Source organism: Pyrgilauda ruficollis, unplaced genomic scaffold (assembly GCF_017590135.1).
Source record: "Pyrgilauda ruficollis isolate IOZ18807 unplaced genomic scaffold, ASM1759013v1 scaffold1, whole genome shotgun sequence".
NCBI classification, from domain to species: Eukaryota; Metazoa; Chordata; class Aves; order Passeriformes; family Passeridae; genus Pyrgilauda; species Pyrgilauda ruficollis.
Window position 1 is genome coordinate 20,802,701 of NW_024508100.1, and position 17,094 is coordinate 20,819,794.

The 17,094-nt window shown below is 36.0% G+C and overlaps 1 protein-coding gene across 1 annotated transcript in view; it reads right to left on the minus strand.

The window, feature by feature from the left end:
- Positions 1–17,094, minus strand: part of NFXL1 (nuclear transcription factor, X-box binding like 1) — a 44,943-nt gene that overhangs the window by 17,204 nt on the left and 10,645 nt on the right. Inside the window, exons 12-18 of the mRNA XM_041478815.1 lie at positions 13,655–13,775; positions 12,868–13,024; positions 12,073–12,164; positions 11,591–11,612; positions 5,537–5,677; positions 2,865–3,031; positions 2,032–2,101 (exon numbers count right to left, since the gene is read on the minus strand). Of these exons, the coding sequence (XP_041334749.1) occupies positions 2,032–2,101; positions 2,865–3,031; positions 5,537–5,677; positions 11,591–11,612; positions 12,073–12,164; positions 12,868–13,024; positions 13,655–13,775 (770 nt within the window). The remainder of the gene's footprint in view (positions 1–2,031; positions 2,102–2,864; positions 3,032–5,536; positions 5,678–11,590; positions 11,613–12,072; positions 12,165–12,867; positions 13,025–13,654; positions 13,776–17,094) is intronic.

The window sequence follows — 17,094 nt, forward strand, 5'->3', positions numbered from 1 at the left end:
ACAATACAGCTATCTAATTTTCTCAAAGCTGCAGAGATATATTCTGTTTATAAAACAGAAACAGAAAAAAAATCCCTAGAACTGTTAAGTATTCAGAGAAATTGAACAGATTTTTTAGACAAAAAATAGTAAAACCCCCATACAGTACCCATGCAGTTCCCAAAGTAGGATTTGAAGAAAGTAGGAAGAACTGTAGCACAAAGATATGAACTACCTGAAGCAAGAAGGTACTAATAGCTATTAACGTCTATATTTCATGAAAGACAGTAAGGGCTACAGCTAGCATCACAGGAAAGGAAGAACATGCATTTTTCCATCAATTACAGTAAAAAAAAATGCTCTGGACAGTAGAAGCTAGGAAAAAAACCCCTTATTTTCCAAAGCATTTATAGAGTAAGAATTTTAGAATTGCTTCATAAAAGTAATGTAAATTCTGTTGCTGTACTCCTTGTTTCACATCCCACCAAACTAAGTAAAAAACACATTATCTGTGGAACAGGGCAATTCTGAACTGCAAGATGAAGTTTGGGACCACTGCTAGGTGCATTTTAAATCCCAGACTAAGTCTGAGGAATATGTTAAGAGAAATCACGACAGTTATATTAATCAAAGATGAGCTATGGAAACAAAAGATTCTTTGAAGAGAAGCTGAAGTACAGAACATATAGTTCGTGATAAAGAGATTGTAAGCACTCTTGAAAATACAGAGAAGGAAGTCGTGGAGCAAATAAAACCAAAGTAACAGAGAAAGACATGAAAGGACAAAATTAAGAGATAAATTAAGTAATATCTCAAAGTGTTCCCCCACCAGGAAGTGAGCTTTCAGACATCCAGATGAGAAAATTGGGACAGGAACATTCATGTACAGAAAAAAATCCATCAGATAGGCATCTACAAGGGCAAAAAGCAGAAGACACAAGTATGTACAGAGCACAGCCTTCCTGTTCGGGTTAACACAATCCTGTCTGAAAAGCAGAGGATCTTACACTGTTGGGAAAGCAGGAGGAATCTTGTAAATTATTGTATTTAATCAAAATAATAAAAAAATGTTTCCTAATGAAGACGAGGACTCAAATTTGAAGTTTCTGACACTGGATGATAATGAAATTCCTTTACACATTTTCTAACCTTCCAGTGAGAAATGGAGTAAAGAAAGAGCTGTCACTCTCAGCACAATTAATGACAACGAAGGAACAAACATAAAATAGTAAGTAATGCAAGGATTTCTGAAAGCACACAAGCAGCACACAACTGCAGCACTGGGAGGGACAAGGACAAGCCTGGTCCATCCCTCACATCCAGTTGTGGGTAACACTGCTGCAAGAGAAATCCTGAAACACTTCTAAGCTGCTTCTGATGAAAATTCTCCAACCAGCTCGTGCCCTGTTCCACAAAGTTTATTACTTAAACATAGTATTGAACAGGAATCTTGTTTACTGATGCTACTGCCTCACAGTCTAAGTATCATGTAGTAAGGATATTATTCTTTTCTTCTTCACAGCAAACCTTTAGATACACAGCACCCAGATACAGAAAACCAACTGGCTTGTCTTCCATTTTACACTATTTAACATTTATTTCACTAATACACCAGGGCATTATTATCTCATCTCATTTATTAAGCATAAAATCCCTTAGCCTCCAAATTCTAAACCTGCACTTACATGAGAATAGCAAGCACAATTCTTACAATTTTTCCTCATCAAACAGCATCTTATCATTTATGAGATATAAATTGATGACCAGTTTTTAACCATGGAAGAGGACATACTCTTCCACATTCAACCTCGTCTGTATGTTTAAGCATCCAAGCCATTAGTGCCTTGGAGACAAACCCGTATTCCTTTAATATAACCCTCCTAGATGACAGCAATATATTAATAAATGTCCTTCAAGTACAGTTCACTAACCACCTTCACATCTATAATTTAACATATTCACTTAGACTAAGCTTCTCTAGTTTGCTTTGTCTATATTCACAAAATTCCACATGCCCATAAACTCAAGTATTTCTTTGTTAATATGGCTTACCTCTTTTGGACACTGATTTCTGCAGGAAATAAGAAGCTCTTTTTCTTTTACATCAGCACATGTTAGTTTTCTGTAAAAGGAAAGATGTATTTGTGTTTAAAAAAAAACCACAAACCCAAACAATTTAAAAACAACAGAAGTCAATGCAATAGGGGTGCATTTTCAGTATATTTCACTGTAAAGAAAAGTGGACTCATTTGTCCACATTCTGTGTGGCTAATATAAACTACCCTGTTTTACAGAAAAACCCACACAAATTTACAGGACTTAAGGTGCTTTAAAGAAAATGAACAAAGACAAATATACTTGCATATGATGAATATTTTCAGAACAATCCACAAGTTCCAGCTTACATTTCCTGAAGTCTAGCTTAAGTCTATCCACACCACAAATGATTACAAAGGTGCACAAATTGAAACACTAAGCAGTTTTTCAATTAAAATAGCTAGAAATTGAAAGACATTAACTGCAAAGACAAAGGCCTTTTAGACTAACTATATTCATTCTATTACTTGTATAAAATTCTTCTTTACATGCTCTAAAAGAAGCACATATAGAGGAAATTTTATGTTTTATATTTGCATAATTCAAAGGATTATCTGTATTATAAGACAATTTCTGTTCATGAGACTCCATGCATTTATAGCAATTTTAGCAGTAATACCAAATAAAATGCTTGCAAAATTTAAATAGAAAAAACCATTATCTTAGAAATTATAATCAAGAGAAATTTTATAAACTGCCATTAAGAGTAGCTCCCATCCCCAGGTATTTCAAATTATTTCCAGTTAATAGCATTCAAATGAAAAGCTGAGTTGTGTTCTGACACTTACAAGCATTCAATATACAGTACTGATAGTTTGCAGTGACACTTTATTTTAAGCATCTGGAGACATGATGGGCAATCCCCAGGATGACAGGGCAAAACACATCGGTGAGGACAGCCAGCTGGCCGGGGCTTGGTGCACTCCTCTTCACACTGTGAGCATTCTGGACCCGCCTAACAAAATTAAAACAAAGTACTAAAGAAAATGCCAAGCATTTGTTTTGTGAGGCGTCATTAACGACCTGTTACACAGAAGAAAGAGTTGGGGTGTTTTTGCTATGAGAATCAAGTTATTCAGTAAGATATTTCACAAGCAAGAGTAATTATTAAAATATGTTTTTTAAGAGAAAACCAGAAATGCCAGCATTTGTCAGTCAAAGAGAATTTTATTTTCCCTTCTGGGCATAAGAGAATCTCCTTAATATTAGTGCTTTGGAAGTGACCATAACCCCTAAGGAAATTCTCTAAGGAAAACTGTTAGAAAAATAAGTCATTACATATTCAAAACCAGCTTATCCCACTCACCATGTTCTTGTAATGTTTGAGTCATTACATACTATCCTCTAATACAGGGGTGGAGGGATTGGTTTGCTTGATTTTAAGAAGCAAACTTTAAGTCATTCAATTTCCAAACACACATGATATTCTGTATAATCTTCCAAAAAGGATTATTAACTTGGGAATATCCTAGGAATTGAATAAGGTCTTGCTTCTATTCCACAGACTACACAAGTCTACCAGAGCTGTGATGACACTCTCATTCCAGGTGATGCGACCACCGGCACAAGGTGATGAACAGCACAGCACAGTAAATAAAGCTTCATTTCTACTCACATTCTTAACAACACAGCACAGTAAATAAAGCCTCATTTCTACTAACATTCTTAACAACACTTCCAGAACCCTAGTCTGCGACCAAATAGACCCAGACAGACTGACATGATTTATCAGCTGAACCTACACAGCACAATATTTAAGGTCCACTATCACATTCAATGTTTAGTTGCCAAGAAGTCAGCCAAAGTAAAGCAAATTTATCCCGGAATGAAGCTACAAAAGCTTCCCCAAAAGGACTATTCCAACACCAATGTTCAACTTTATGCTGATCAAAATAATAGCATAAGAATTTTAAGTGAAATTTTAAGTTAAATCCTTCTCCTTCTATAGCTGAACAATTTTTGCTGAAATTTAAAAAGAAACTTTTGTACAATGATTGTTTACAAATCTTAACTCACAAAAATTCAAATCTAAGGAAAACAACAGCAACTAAAACCAATTAGAAAACTGTCATATAACATTTAACAGTAGGTAAAAGTAAACAGCTGGCCTTTCTGCAACATTTTTCTAACACAACATGCAGAACAAACTGAAATTCCAGACAGAAAAATCACTACTCGGACATATAAGCCAGAAATTTAATCAGCCCTGACTACATTTAGTCTACCAAAACAAGAGAACAAAAGCTCTAAAGGTCAACACCAACTTGAGTTCATAAGAATTGAAGAAAATCAAGAAATTAATTATATTTGCCCATGCTTTGCAGGCACACAGACTCCCATTCTTCTGAGAATGTACTGCCTCATTCAAAATGGAGCCAGGAATAGTCCTGACTCATTCACATTTTAATTAGCTTAACTGAAGCAGCAGGAAGGCAGCCTCTTACAGTCAGAACTGGGGATGCTTAACTGTCACTATTTACTGATGTCACTCTGTTGCTGCAAGTTACTGTTCCACCAGTTGCATTAACAGCCCACACTCCTCAGACAAAATTTCCACAATCATAGATTAATTTGTTAGCTACAACATACAGTTATTAAATTACAACACCACCACTTCCAGGACACGAATCCACAGAGATATTATGCTATTTAAGTTAAATGTTAGCTAGCTAAAATATAATATTCCTGCTTCACCCAACTAAATGCTTCTCTGTTTTCTAAATGCCCAGACTGCCCATGTTACAACTTTTTCTAAAGTAATGCTTAAAAAAAACTTGAGAAGCTGTTTTCCTCCAAACCATGACTATCCCAAACCACAAAACTTATGTATGTGGCTCTGACTGCTCATAACTTGAACAATTTTAAGCTTCATACTTTTGTTTCACATTATCCTCAGCAGTTAACACCTGCAACTGAACTGCATAAATGACAGTTTCTAGTAGACACTTATAAACATGAATATATTATCCCAGTACTTTGAAAAGTCTTCAGATATTCTACAACATTTCCAGTGCTCTCCTAAAGGTCTCCCAGCCTCCTCACCCATTTAAGCTCTCCTCAGCAAACAGTTTCCCCAGTAGATTGCAAGTGCATTTGTATACAGGGATTATCAGTAGCTCCCCTCGATCTTGACAGTGACAAAAAGCAACTTCAGAAGAGACTTCTCGAGGGTGTTAAATAAAGTTAAATAAATGAAATCAAAATAATGTCATCACAAAACAAAGTTACAGAATTCGCAAAAAAATGTAATATTGTCTCAGATTTATAGTCCAAGGAAATACAGATGAGCTAACTCACAGCATCAATGGGAACAGCACACATTCAAGTATCCCAGTGGGATCTGGAATAGATCTTTACCTTCCAGCTGCAAATTCCTTATTTTCCAAGTAAAATTGAAGACAATTTCCATATAAAATACATAAAATACACAAAAACAAAAGCAAAAAGGAAATTAACCTACCTTTTTTCCATCTGCACTACTGTTTGATTTAGTAACACGATGACATTCTTTCACACAGGTATGATTCTGACAATCAAGAAGCCGCCCACAAAATCTCTTACAGGAGTAGGGATTTGCAGCGTGACATGGTAACGGACTAACCTAAAAGTTAAAAATAAATAAATAAATATAGACATGCAGGTGAGATATATATACAGATATTGCACATATGTAGCGTGTGAGATATATATATTTACACACACAGAGACACAGAATTATTACGGAGAAGTTTTGGTTCTCCTTTGAAAGAGAAAAAACACCAGAGAAATTCTATCTGATTTTTTAAGCGCCATTTGGGTTCCTGCCCACATAACAATGTATCCACACAAATTTGTTTTACACTGACTATGACAGGAAAAAAACACACTTCACTAAATAAGCTAACTTTTGCAGCATAGTTTTCCTTTCTTTTTGAAAGACCATTCTTTCAAAAAAGAATAGTTCAAAGAAAGATCAAATCTTTTAGCGTCATTTGCTCAGTCTTTCTGAATTACCCTCATGTCTTCCTTTAAAGGTTCCTAGGGTGCTTTACTATTATTGCAAAAGACAGTTTGTTTCACAGAGCTAATTGTGTTATGGTCACCATAAACCAAAAATATTTTACAGTCTAAAAAACAGAAAACAACCTGTCTGCCAGAAATTCTAAAAAGCAAATACTGACTGCATCAAATATAACTCCCAGGATAGGTAAGGAGAAGCAGAAATAGCTCCATAACAGGACTAAGATTTTAATGTCTTATGTCACATTTGTACTTTCCAATTTGAGGTCAACACTCCAGTTAACAGAACTCTGCAGAAATCTTCAGAGCATCTACTTAAAAGCCATTACTCTTCATTGATACTGAAACCAGCGTAAACTCCTAACTAGGTTACTTGCCTAAAGTTGAATAGTACAAGTCCCTCCATACAAAAGGATTAGAGGAAACTCACTGTTAGCATTTTCCAACCATTATATAATACATAAAAAAACTAGTTTTCTGTGCTGCTGTCAAAAAAAAAAATTTTTTTTTCTTGATTTCATGACATTTCTCAGAGAAAAACAAACTATTTGTGATGTTATTACACAAGAGGCTAATGTTACATAACTCACTTTGACTAGACTAAGGGTGTGATTTTATGTTGCAACTGCGGTTGACCGAACAGCTTTGCAGGGTACCCACTCCTTTCCTCTCTTCAAACTCTACACCCCTCACAGCAATCTCCTACCACTTTGAACAAGTCCTACCACACATCTCTCTTTACAGAAAGATGATTCAAATAACCAAAATGGAAGAAAAGGAACCAATAGAAAAGTGTTGCTTGTCTTTTGCCAGTGGCCTGGCCATACAAACAGGTGAACACAGGAACTGAAAAGAAAGAAGAGATGACCCCACAGGGCAGAATGAGGGACAGCCTCCCTTCAGCACAGTCCATGTTATCTTCCTCAATCACACAAAGCACAATTTAAATCCACTTACCTATATAAATTCTTCTGGACTTCACCCAAAAAATACTACTCCACTACATCACTTCAAAATCCAGCTCATTCACAAGACTTCTGAACTTCCCTGATCATCCTGACTCACCAAGACTGAAGAGAAGTCTGCATGGCAGGCTGAACATCAAGCATGGCATACACAGGAGAAAACCTTGAAGCCATCACATCCAATCACTTTCACACCTCTGTGTCAGAGCTGAAGCTAATAATGCTGGCAAAAGCACTAATACAACAACCACACCTGGTTCCTACTGCCCCTTGCAAACATCCTACTCTGTCTCTGATGGATGTTCCTGGTGACCACAGGAGGAAAAGCCAGCAAGCAGCGCTTGCACTTACCAATTACCAAAGCTTTTAATGTTCCTAATATCCCACCCCTTCACATCCTACTCTATCTCCCTCCCCAGAGCACATCCTTTCAGTAGCAATGTAAGTAGTCAAATGATGTTAAAGATAAAAGAATTTTTAAAAATATGTATTCATGTATTCATCATTACATACCACCCACTTCTCTACCTTTCCTTGCTCGCCCATTGCAACTGAGCATTTTATGACTCTGCTTCTGCTGTGGCTCAGACAGTAACAGCAGATTGGGGCTGTTCCATAATGCTGGTGAGACTTTTACCAGGCGTTAGTCTTCCACCAGATAAGGACACAAGCACTAGCTCCAGTTACAGCCAAGCACTCAGGCAGAAGTGGAGCATCCCTCCCAGTAGCATCGCTCAAGTACACAGCTGAGAGGCACTGTTAAACAAAGACAAGACTGGTGAAGCACACAAGTCAGCCAGGCAACAATGGCCACTTTCAGAGGCCTGACTAGAGGGAACATTCCAGCCCTCTGGCTGCATCCAGCAGAGATTCAGCTTGAGTTCAGTAAGATATGACAATCTCCTGGAGTCAACTGACACCATAGCCAAAAACTGAAAATTTTCAATTAATTTAAATCTACATTATTTTTTTTCTCCACTCCTCTGCTGTGGGTCTAAGTAATAAATCCAGCTGAGAAAGTAAAGTTTTATTTCCTACAGTTGGAATGAGTTTCTGAAATGGTTAAATGAGGGCTGTAATTCTTAATACAAAGACAGACATCAAAGTAGCCACAAACTCCAGGAGGCTGATGAGCTGAAGAATGAAGAAGGCAGATGAGAACCATAAGTATTTTATGAAAGCTGAATGGGAAGAAGAAAAAAAAAAAATAAGGCACCATTTTCAGACTACAGGTCTTCCACAGGACAAGGAAAGGAAGGAAAGGAAAAAAAAACATATGACAACTTTCAAAAGCTTTCCAGGAAATCTCCTAAATGCATAAAAGCGATTAGCAGATAAATCAATTAGAATATGAAGCCAAAAATCAACACGGCAAGGAAATTCTGGAAACCCTTATAAGGTGTTTAGCCATAGAGATGAATCTCATCAAGTTTCACATTAAATTTTACCTAGAGGCAGAGTAATGGTCTTCCTCCTATTAACAAACCAGAACTAAAACCCACTCAGAATATTAAAACATACCACTAAATTCCTAACAAAAGATAAAAAGAAACACCCAGGAAAAAAGAGAGTTCAGTGATATGCCCAGACTGATATAGGCTATTTACAAGGAAGCAAAACCAGAGTGGTTTCCTTCCTCTAGAACATTTAATGAAATTAAGCAACTAGAAGAAAATCACACACAGCAGATAAATTGATATCATAGTCAGTAAAGATTTCCTTCTTTGTCATCATTTACCTTGTATCAACTTTAATGTATGTTTCCCATAAAAAAGATTTATAATAACTTGATTTTAAAAGATTTTTAAATAGCATATGCGTACTACTGCTATGAAATTCCAATGTATGTAACAGTTAAAAAAAGTTAGAACATCAAGATTTCTTTTTTGGAATGGCATCAACTGTTGATAGGTGATTTTTTTCTGACACACAACCTGAAACAAAATTGAGAGCTACTTTTAAGGGCCTACAAATGGAAGAATGATGAGTTATTTATTTTTCTAAATATATGTAAAATTATTTAAGCTGCACACTTCAGCTAAAAGAAATGTTCTTTTAGCTTAAACATCATGTAGAATCATACTTCCACTAAGCACAGATTTTATATAATTACATAGATTTTATATAATTACATCATCTGAAAAGTAATTTTAAGTCTGTTCTTAAGTGACAAATTGCTTGTTCTAAATGCCAGAACATGTAAGAGCTCAAACTAAATCAATCCTTTAAAAATACTTTCCAAATTAAATACCAAGGAGAAATAGAAAAAACAACCCCATACACAACCTTCCCAACAAACAACCAATTCCACTATCTACACAAATTAAAATTACTGTCCAAATATTAAAAAATTAGACAGTATATTTGCTTGTTATGCAAGTCCAAAAGTGTTTGCTTCCATTCTCTATTCTACACATTGTCAGTAGGCATCCTGATAAAATACAAGAAGACTTTACAGCTTGCTTATAACAATAGTCCCACATAAAGAGTAGCATAGTACAGCAATAAGCACCTACTCACAGCAAAAGTTCACTTAAGAAAATTGCTACTACTTTTGTCACTTGTGAACAGTCCCCATTTCCCTGTGAAAATTCCCTCGGGAGCAGGACCCTTCTACTGGAGGGAAGCATTCCCAAATACATATGTCTTCTCTTATTAACAAATGTAAATTAGTTTGAGCTGAAATTATTCATTAGGAACCAATGTGGCTGTAAAACAGTGAACAGACATTACATGGTTTTTTTTTTCTTTCCAGAGATCTCAGAACACAAAAATGTACAATGAGCACAAAATCCACTGCAAATAAAATACACTTCCCATACACATTAATGAATCATACTTTTCCATAACTTCCACCAAAATCTCAAATAGGAGACAACTTCACTCGAGGAACTGCTGTACTTCAGCAGGAAGGCAGCACCGCCCTCTGCGGGCTGACAGAAGTAACAGTTCATCTAGAGTACCATGAAGCATCCAAAAATCTAAATAATTAAAGTCAGCTGTAGACTCACAGGGATTTGTCCTTACTCTCTATGCAAATCCATATATAAAACATGACCCAAAACACTGAATGATTTTGCCAAGACTAGTATGCAACAGAAAATGATTTTTTTTAAATTATTCTGAAAGAAGTAGTAATAAATATGTAGCAATTGTTACTATTTTCTCTATTAAGTGTAGTGATACTGTCCTTCTGCTATGAGAAAAGATAAACCTCATAGTCATGTATATTGGAACAGGACCAAATCCTTTTACATTATCTAGATCACGTTATAGACTGGGTCTATTGACCACAGCTTTTATTTTGTTTAACATAAATTCATGGAAGTTTGGCTGAGATTCGGTATGTCCTATCAAAAACCATGTCACTGACTCCATGATACACATGTAAGTTTTACTGTGGAAAAACAAAGCAAAGCCCATCTGTTTCAGCAACAGACAAGCACTGTTGATCTTTTAATCCACTTTCAGGACACGCTTTGCTTTTCTTCAGCAACCATCAAGCTGCAAAACAGCTCAATGGAAAAGCTGCATTCACAGCCTGCATGGGGATGGGAACGTGCTGCCCCAACAGACTGCAGCTACATGGACACTGATAACAATATTTAAAGATGTCACCAAAACATAATCAAGACACCATTAAAACACACATCAAGAGATTATTAATAAAAGTCAAAGAAAAAAAAAAAAGGTATCTTCAATATTTTTGTATTTATTTAGTGTTTTCTACAAATTTTTATTTGCTTAAAATGATTCTAGTTTTTTTTATAATATTGTTAGTTAGGCTTTGACAATGAATTTATACCAGACCTACCAGCAGACAAAGCCATAACAGCAAAACGTTTTTTAAAATTAGTTTAGCAACCATCTTTTGAAATCAAGAAAAAATACTTGACCTTACATTTTGTAACTTTTAGAAATTATTGTGAATAATGATGACAGCTACTAAGCATCAATTAGATTCTCTTCTCGTGTAAGACAAAACAGACAGGAACCTCACCTAAAACTAGAGAAGGCTACACACCAGAAAGACCAGTTAGTAACTAACACTAAAGAATTTTCCACTATACTGTCTGATTTCACCCATGTGTGTTTAGATCCAAGTCCCATTAACATTTTCCTGTATGACATTATATTCCTATATTCCTAATCTTTTTAAAATATACACAGCAGTTCATAGAATTCAAGAGTGTGTGACAGAGAGAGAATATTAACTATAGAATGAGAGGAAAAAAGCATAAACATTTAATAAGACGACCACCGAAAACCATTTAAACACAATTTAAACACCTGCAAGAAAACACAAGGAGCTACATAAATCCTGAGTTTAAATTTCTGTCCATGAACTGCACAAAGTCAAATAGTTATACATTCTTCAGAAAGGAAGTAAAATACCTTCTGATATATAAGCTGTTGTGTTAAGGTACTTCATAGATTTAAAAATATGTATTAAAAAATCTACTATTTCTTTTCAATGCCTTTTGTTTTGCAGACTTATAAAGTAAGGTAATTGCCATATTTCACTTCACAGGGTAGTTTTCATGACTCACCTCATGCTGTCCAAGACACTCCCTGTTAAAAAATAAAAAAAATCAGAGATTTAGAAAATGCATATTTGTTTAGGGGACTTAAAACAGCGTCAGGGCTTTTCACACAAAAATTACTGCAATGTATTTTTTAAAAGCACAAACTAAGAAAATCACCCATCTATGCAGATCAATGCCTCCTCCTTTTTAACAGTTGTTTGGATTGCTGGGTTTTATAATGAAAATCTCAAAATTTGTTTCATTGCAAATTAATTGTAGTTGTATATGATATCAGTTACTTGTTAGAAAGTAACCTGGTTCTGTTCCAAAAGCATCTTCTTTGTCTCTACTAATACATCATATTTTTCAGTTATTTCAGCGATCTAGCCTGAAGAACAGTTATTTAAAAAAAAAAATCTCCCTGATAACGTCTCGGACACAAAATAACTATCTTTCTATATAAAATCTCTATTTTTAATTTGTTTTGTTTTTTTTTTAATACTTACACTGGTATAGGAACCTCACAGGGAGGGCACGGTAGTGCAGTCTGAATGAAGGCTGGCTCAGATGGCTGTTCCCAAGGCCCTGCAGACTGATGCTGAGAGCAAAAGACACTAGTTGAATACAAAACACAAATTTGCCTGACCATAAATAAATAAATAAAGCCTTTCCAATTCTAAGAAATTCACTTTCTAGTAACTAGATTTTTACTAATGGAAATCTCCACACCCCATATAGACAAAAAAATTACAGTTTTATCCTTAGCCTGGTAAGGGATAGGAAAATTAAGTCCTGGGGCTCCTAGTGCTAAAATATTAAGCACTAAGTCAAATAAAAAAGACCAGTAAAACAATTCTAACCAGTTAATAAAGGTAAAATTATTTCAATTAGTAAGATACTTCAATTACCATCATGCAGTGCATAACACATGTTATGTTAAGAACTGCCAATTTCTGACTTTTAACTTGTGCAAAATTTGATGGTTTTGTAAATACCAGACTTAAATTTTTTTTTGTTCTTCTGTTAAAAGCAATTGCTTAAAGCTGAAATTAAATGTTTTTAATACAACTCCAAAACCAATCTTATAATTTTTTGAGCAACTCAATTATGTATTACAATATTACTTAGATTGCAACAAAGGAGCTAGAACCACTTAGCATCATGCTGAGCAGTACACCTACCTCTGTGCTTGATTATGTGTTTACTCTGAACTCCAAAAGCCTCAAAACAGAAGATTCAGGTCAAACTGATGCTCATTGTTCCAAACACAAATAACATACCACTTTTCACTGCTTACTTACCAAGCCAGTTTGCTTCACAAGTGCTTCATCATGGCAGGACACAGGGCACAAATGGCCACAAGGCAAGGTTTTCTGGCAGGGCTGGCGACACGGAGGGCACCGCCCAAAGTGACAGTAGTGTTTCTCCTGGGTAGAATGGTGACAGGTAGGCGGCCGACTGCAGTAAAATCCAAGAATGAATCAATATGACAGCAAGAAATACGAAGTTAGTGTCACTGGGCAAATATGTTCAACATACAATGAACAAGTTGTTGGTGTTTTTGTAAATTAGTTTACTTCTCACCTTCAGCAGGTGGTTAACATTACAATAAATTTAGAGAGGAATTCTAAAAAAAATTAAAAATCAAAGTTGGGCTTACATATTCAAACAGCTGTTTCAATCCTAATTCTACCCTGCACTACATAATCTTGCTACACCCCAGAAGAAAATATTCTTTCTTTTGCTAGTACATTTTTCTAGATAAACTGCCTCACTGAGGTACTTTAAAACATACCAGAGATGACTTGAAGAAATGAGCTGGACTACAGAGTTGGAAGAGCTTGGTGAGACAGAACCTCCCCTATGAACAGGCAAGCTGCTCATGAAACCTCGGTGTCAGAGAGGTGCCTAATAGGAGGGATTATTGCTAATCTCCATCTGCATAGTCAAGGATTCAAAGAGCAAGAAATAATAACTGTAATCAGATAATGAACAATTTTTGCCTTTCAAGGTATATTTTATCACTTTCTTTAAGAACACTTTAAACTCCACTTAAGAACAGCAAACAGAACCACTTTCTATACTGACCTGCACAGCTGCTTGCATTTGGGAGGTTTGATGGTGCGCTCTCTGCCACAGGGCACTTTAATGACAGTTTTTCCACAATTGCATTTCACATCTACAGTCTCCGGACACGGATTACAACTACCTAAAAATAAACATATTATAGTAAGTAATAATTATAACAATAAGCTGACAAGCAAGTCAGAAATAACCCCCCTCTCACATTTTAAAAAGAAGCCCAGTTATTTGGATCATGCAACACTTAGATGTTTTCAATTTGTATTTCAGTCTTAAATACCTATGAAGAAATGCCATCTTTCATCTGAATTCAAAAAGGGACACTGAAAAACTGGTACAATAAAATTTTGCAGATTTAGTATGATATTAATGTTCAGCCTATGTATAATGAATTGAAAGCACTCTCCATCGCTATAAAGTTACTAATCTGATGCATTTTAAAAATGTATCTGTAAAATATCTATGTTTTAATTCATAACTCTCCCACAACATTTCTTCACTAAGTGCCAATTGCTAAGCTTTATGACTGAGTAATTTAACAGCAAGAATATGAATCTTCTAAAAAAAGTAAACCCATGAGATTTTAGCTTACTAATCATGTTGCATTCTGAAGCTTTAAAGAAAACAACTGAAGATATTTACAGCAAAAAAATTTTAAGCAATTCTGACTTGTTAGCAGGATCTGAAAAGCAGCATTTCAAGAAGCAGATGTCTCACTGGCAAAAGGCTGCTGAAGAGAAAAGGATGGAAGAACTACAGTCTTCATAGTGCAAAGTAAATTAAATAACAATATAGTGTTCAGCATGCACAGAAACATAGAATCACTCGGGTTTGAAGAGATCTTAAAGATGATCTAGATCCAACCTCGCTGCCATGGGCAGGGACACATTTTACTAGACCATACTGCTCAAAGCCCCACCCAACCTAGCCTCAAAACACTGCCAGGGATGGAGCATCCAAAAATCCTCTGGGCAACCTGTTCCAATGCCTCACCACCCCCACAGTAAAAAATCTCTTCCTAATATTTAATCTAAACATATTCTCTTTTCATTTAAAGCCATTCCTCCTTGTCCTGCCACTGCCTGTCCTTGTAAGAAGTCCCCCTCCATCTTTCTTGTAGGCTGCTTTAGGGACTGGAAGGCTTCCAGTCTTCTCCAGGTTAAACAACCCCAATTTTGTCCCACCTTTCCTCACAGGAGAGGTGCTCCGTACCTCTCACCATCTTAGTGGCCCTTCTCTGGACTATGTCCAACAAGTCCATGTCTTTCCTGTGCTGGGACCCCAGAGTTGGATGCAGTGTTCCATGTGGCGTCTCACCAGAGCAGAGCGGCAGAATCCCCTCCCTCCCCTGCTGCCCACAGTGCTCTGGATGCAGCCCAGGACACGTTTGGCTTTCTGGGCAGTGAGTGCTGGCTCATGTCCAGCCTCTCAGAGCACCCCCAAGACCCTCCGAACAGAGCTGCTCTGGATCTGTTCATCCCTCAGCCTGTGTTGCCCCAGCCCTGGGGTGCAGCACCTTGCACCTGTGTTGGTAAACCTCATGAGATTCCCAAGGGCCCACTTCTCAAGCTTACTTGAAGTTCCAGCTACTTTTGCAAAATAAACTGAAGGTCTAAAGCTATACTGCCCAAAGTGGCTAATACGCCTACAATTCACTTAAATATCCTATTAAGGAAGACAACTGACTACATTCTTAAAAATACAGAAGGGCAGAGATCAGAGATTCAGAGAGCCTGAAGGTAAGGTGAGAGCACACTGTTCTCAAATCAAGTGTTACAATGTACTGCAGTAGGAAGCAAAACATTTCCATTCCCTGGCAACACACTGTAAATTTCAGCAAGCACAATAAATATTTAAGGGAAAAAGATAAGGAAAAAACCCAAACCACAAAGAGAATACATGAAGTTACCTTTTTTTCAGGGACTCCTACTAAAGGCCAAACATTTATTATCAACAACCTGTAAAAATTCTGAGATTTGGTGCCTTTTAAAGGACCCCATCTGGGAAGTTATTTTCTAGGAGGCATCTATTTCCTTTAATATCAGAGGTCACTACAATCTGACAGTTCATAGGAAAATTACCCTGACCTGGTATTACAAACTAAAGATAAAATAATTAATCATTACTTTCAGTAGCTATTAAAATATTGGTATATAGGGAGAAACAAATGAATATAAATATTTTTACATTAAAATAACTGTCTTTATTAGGAATACTTTCAAACATTTATGAAGATGTTACAAGCTGTACTAGACTGTATTTTGTTAAAACATAGAGAATTTAGAAAAGAAAATAAATTTATCATCCGTTATCATTAGTGATTACCATCATTATATGAAACTTTAGTTAGCAAACAGACAATTATGCTCTTTTGATAAGTTACTCTTCAAAGTGTATATATTTGATATTTACATTCTCAAAGATCACTTTTGTTTTCTTACAGACACTGCTTTATTGTTTTCATGTTAATTACTAGAAATCTTTGTCACTTTTAGCCAGGTTGTAAAATGCAAACAGCATCAAATATAAACAATCATTCAATATAAAAGCTTATCCTAGAGTACAGTATTAGCTCTTTAGTTTTTCAACCAGAATTTTATTCTAGAATTTAGTTATCAACCAAACTAATGAGGAAAAGCAATGCTACCAGTTTTCTTCTGACAGTACACAAAAAATTACATATATCCAAGATTTTAGAGAGCTACAGGGGACGGAGAAGAAAGGGAAGGGAAAGAGAAAAGGGGGCACAGTATACAGAGAAAAACCAAACTGCTAGTTTGTGGTAACAGATTTAATAGCAAGTTAACAGGTACAACTACCACATTTACCTATCCTCTCCTCCTGAGTCATTGCCTCAGAAGGAAGACTGGCTGAACAAGTTGTGATTTATTTCCTGAGTTGTTGCAATTTATATTTCAGAATACTAAGGAAATTACAGAGGCTACTTGGCTGCTGTTTCAGCAGGGCAGCAACTTCTACGGGGAAAATTGCTGAGAGGGCAGACAATTTTTCAGTCATTCCAATTTAACCCCCTACCAAGCAAATGTCAAAGCAATTTGCCAGGTAATTTTGCCTGTTTCCAGCATCTTTCAACCAAGGTCACTAGATCCAGAAGCAAACTTTTTTGTTATCCTTCTTATTGTCAGTAACAAGTTCTTATTTTCTTTTACCAGTAGGATACCAGTATACATTCAAATTTCATCATATTCTTTCTCATTTTAAGCCCACTTGTACCACATCTTGCATTCTAGGATTTTTTTAAACTATCCAGACTCAATCAGCAGCAGTCATTTCTATATGCATTTGGACTTTGTTATGCATATTCAGTGAACAGAATTATTGAGAAAAGGAAGTCAAGCCATGGCTTTTGCATTACACAACTGGAAAGGAGACAAGAGCATTTTCAGAGGAAAAGTACTAAGCAAAATCACGAGGTAAAAACTCAG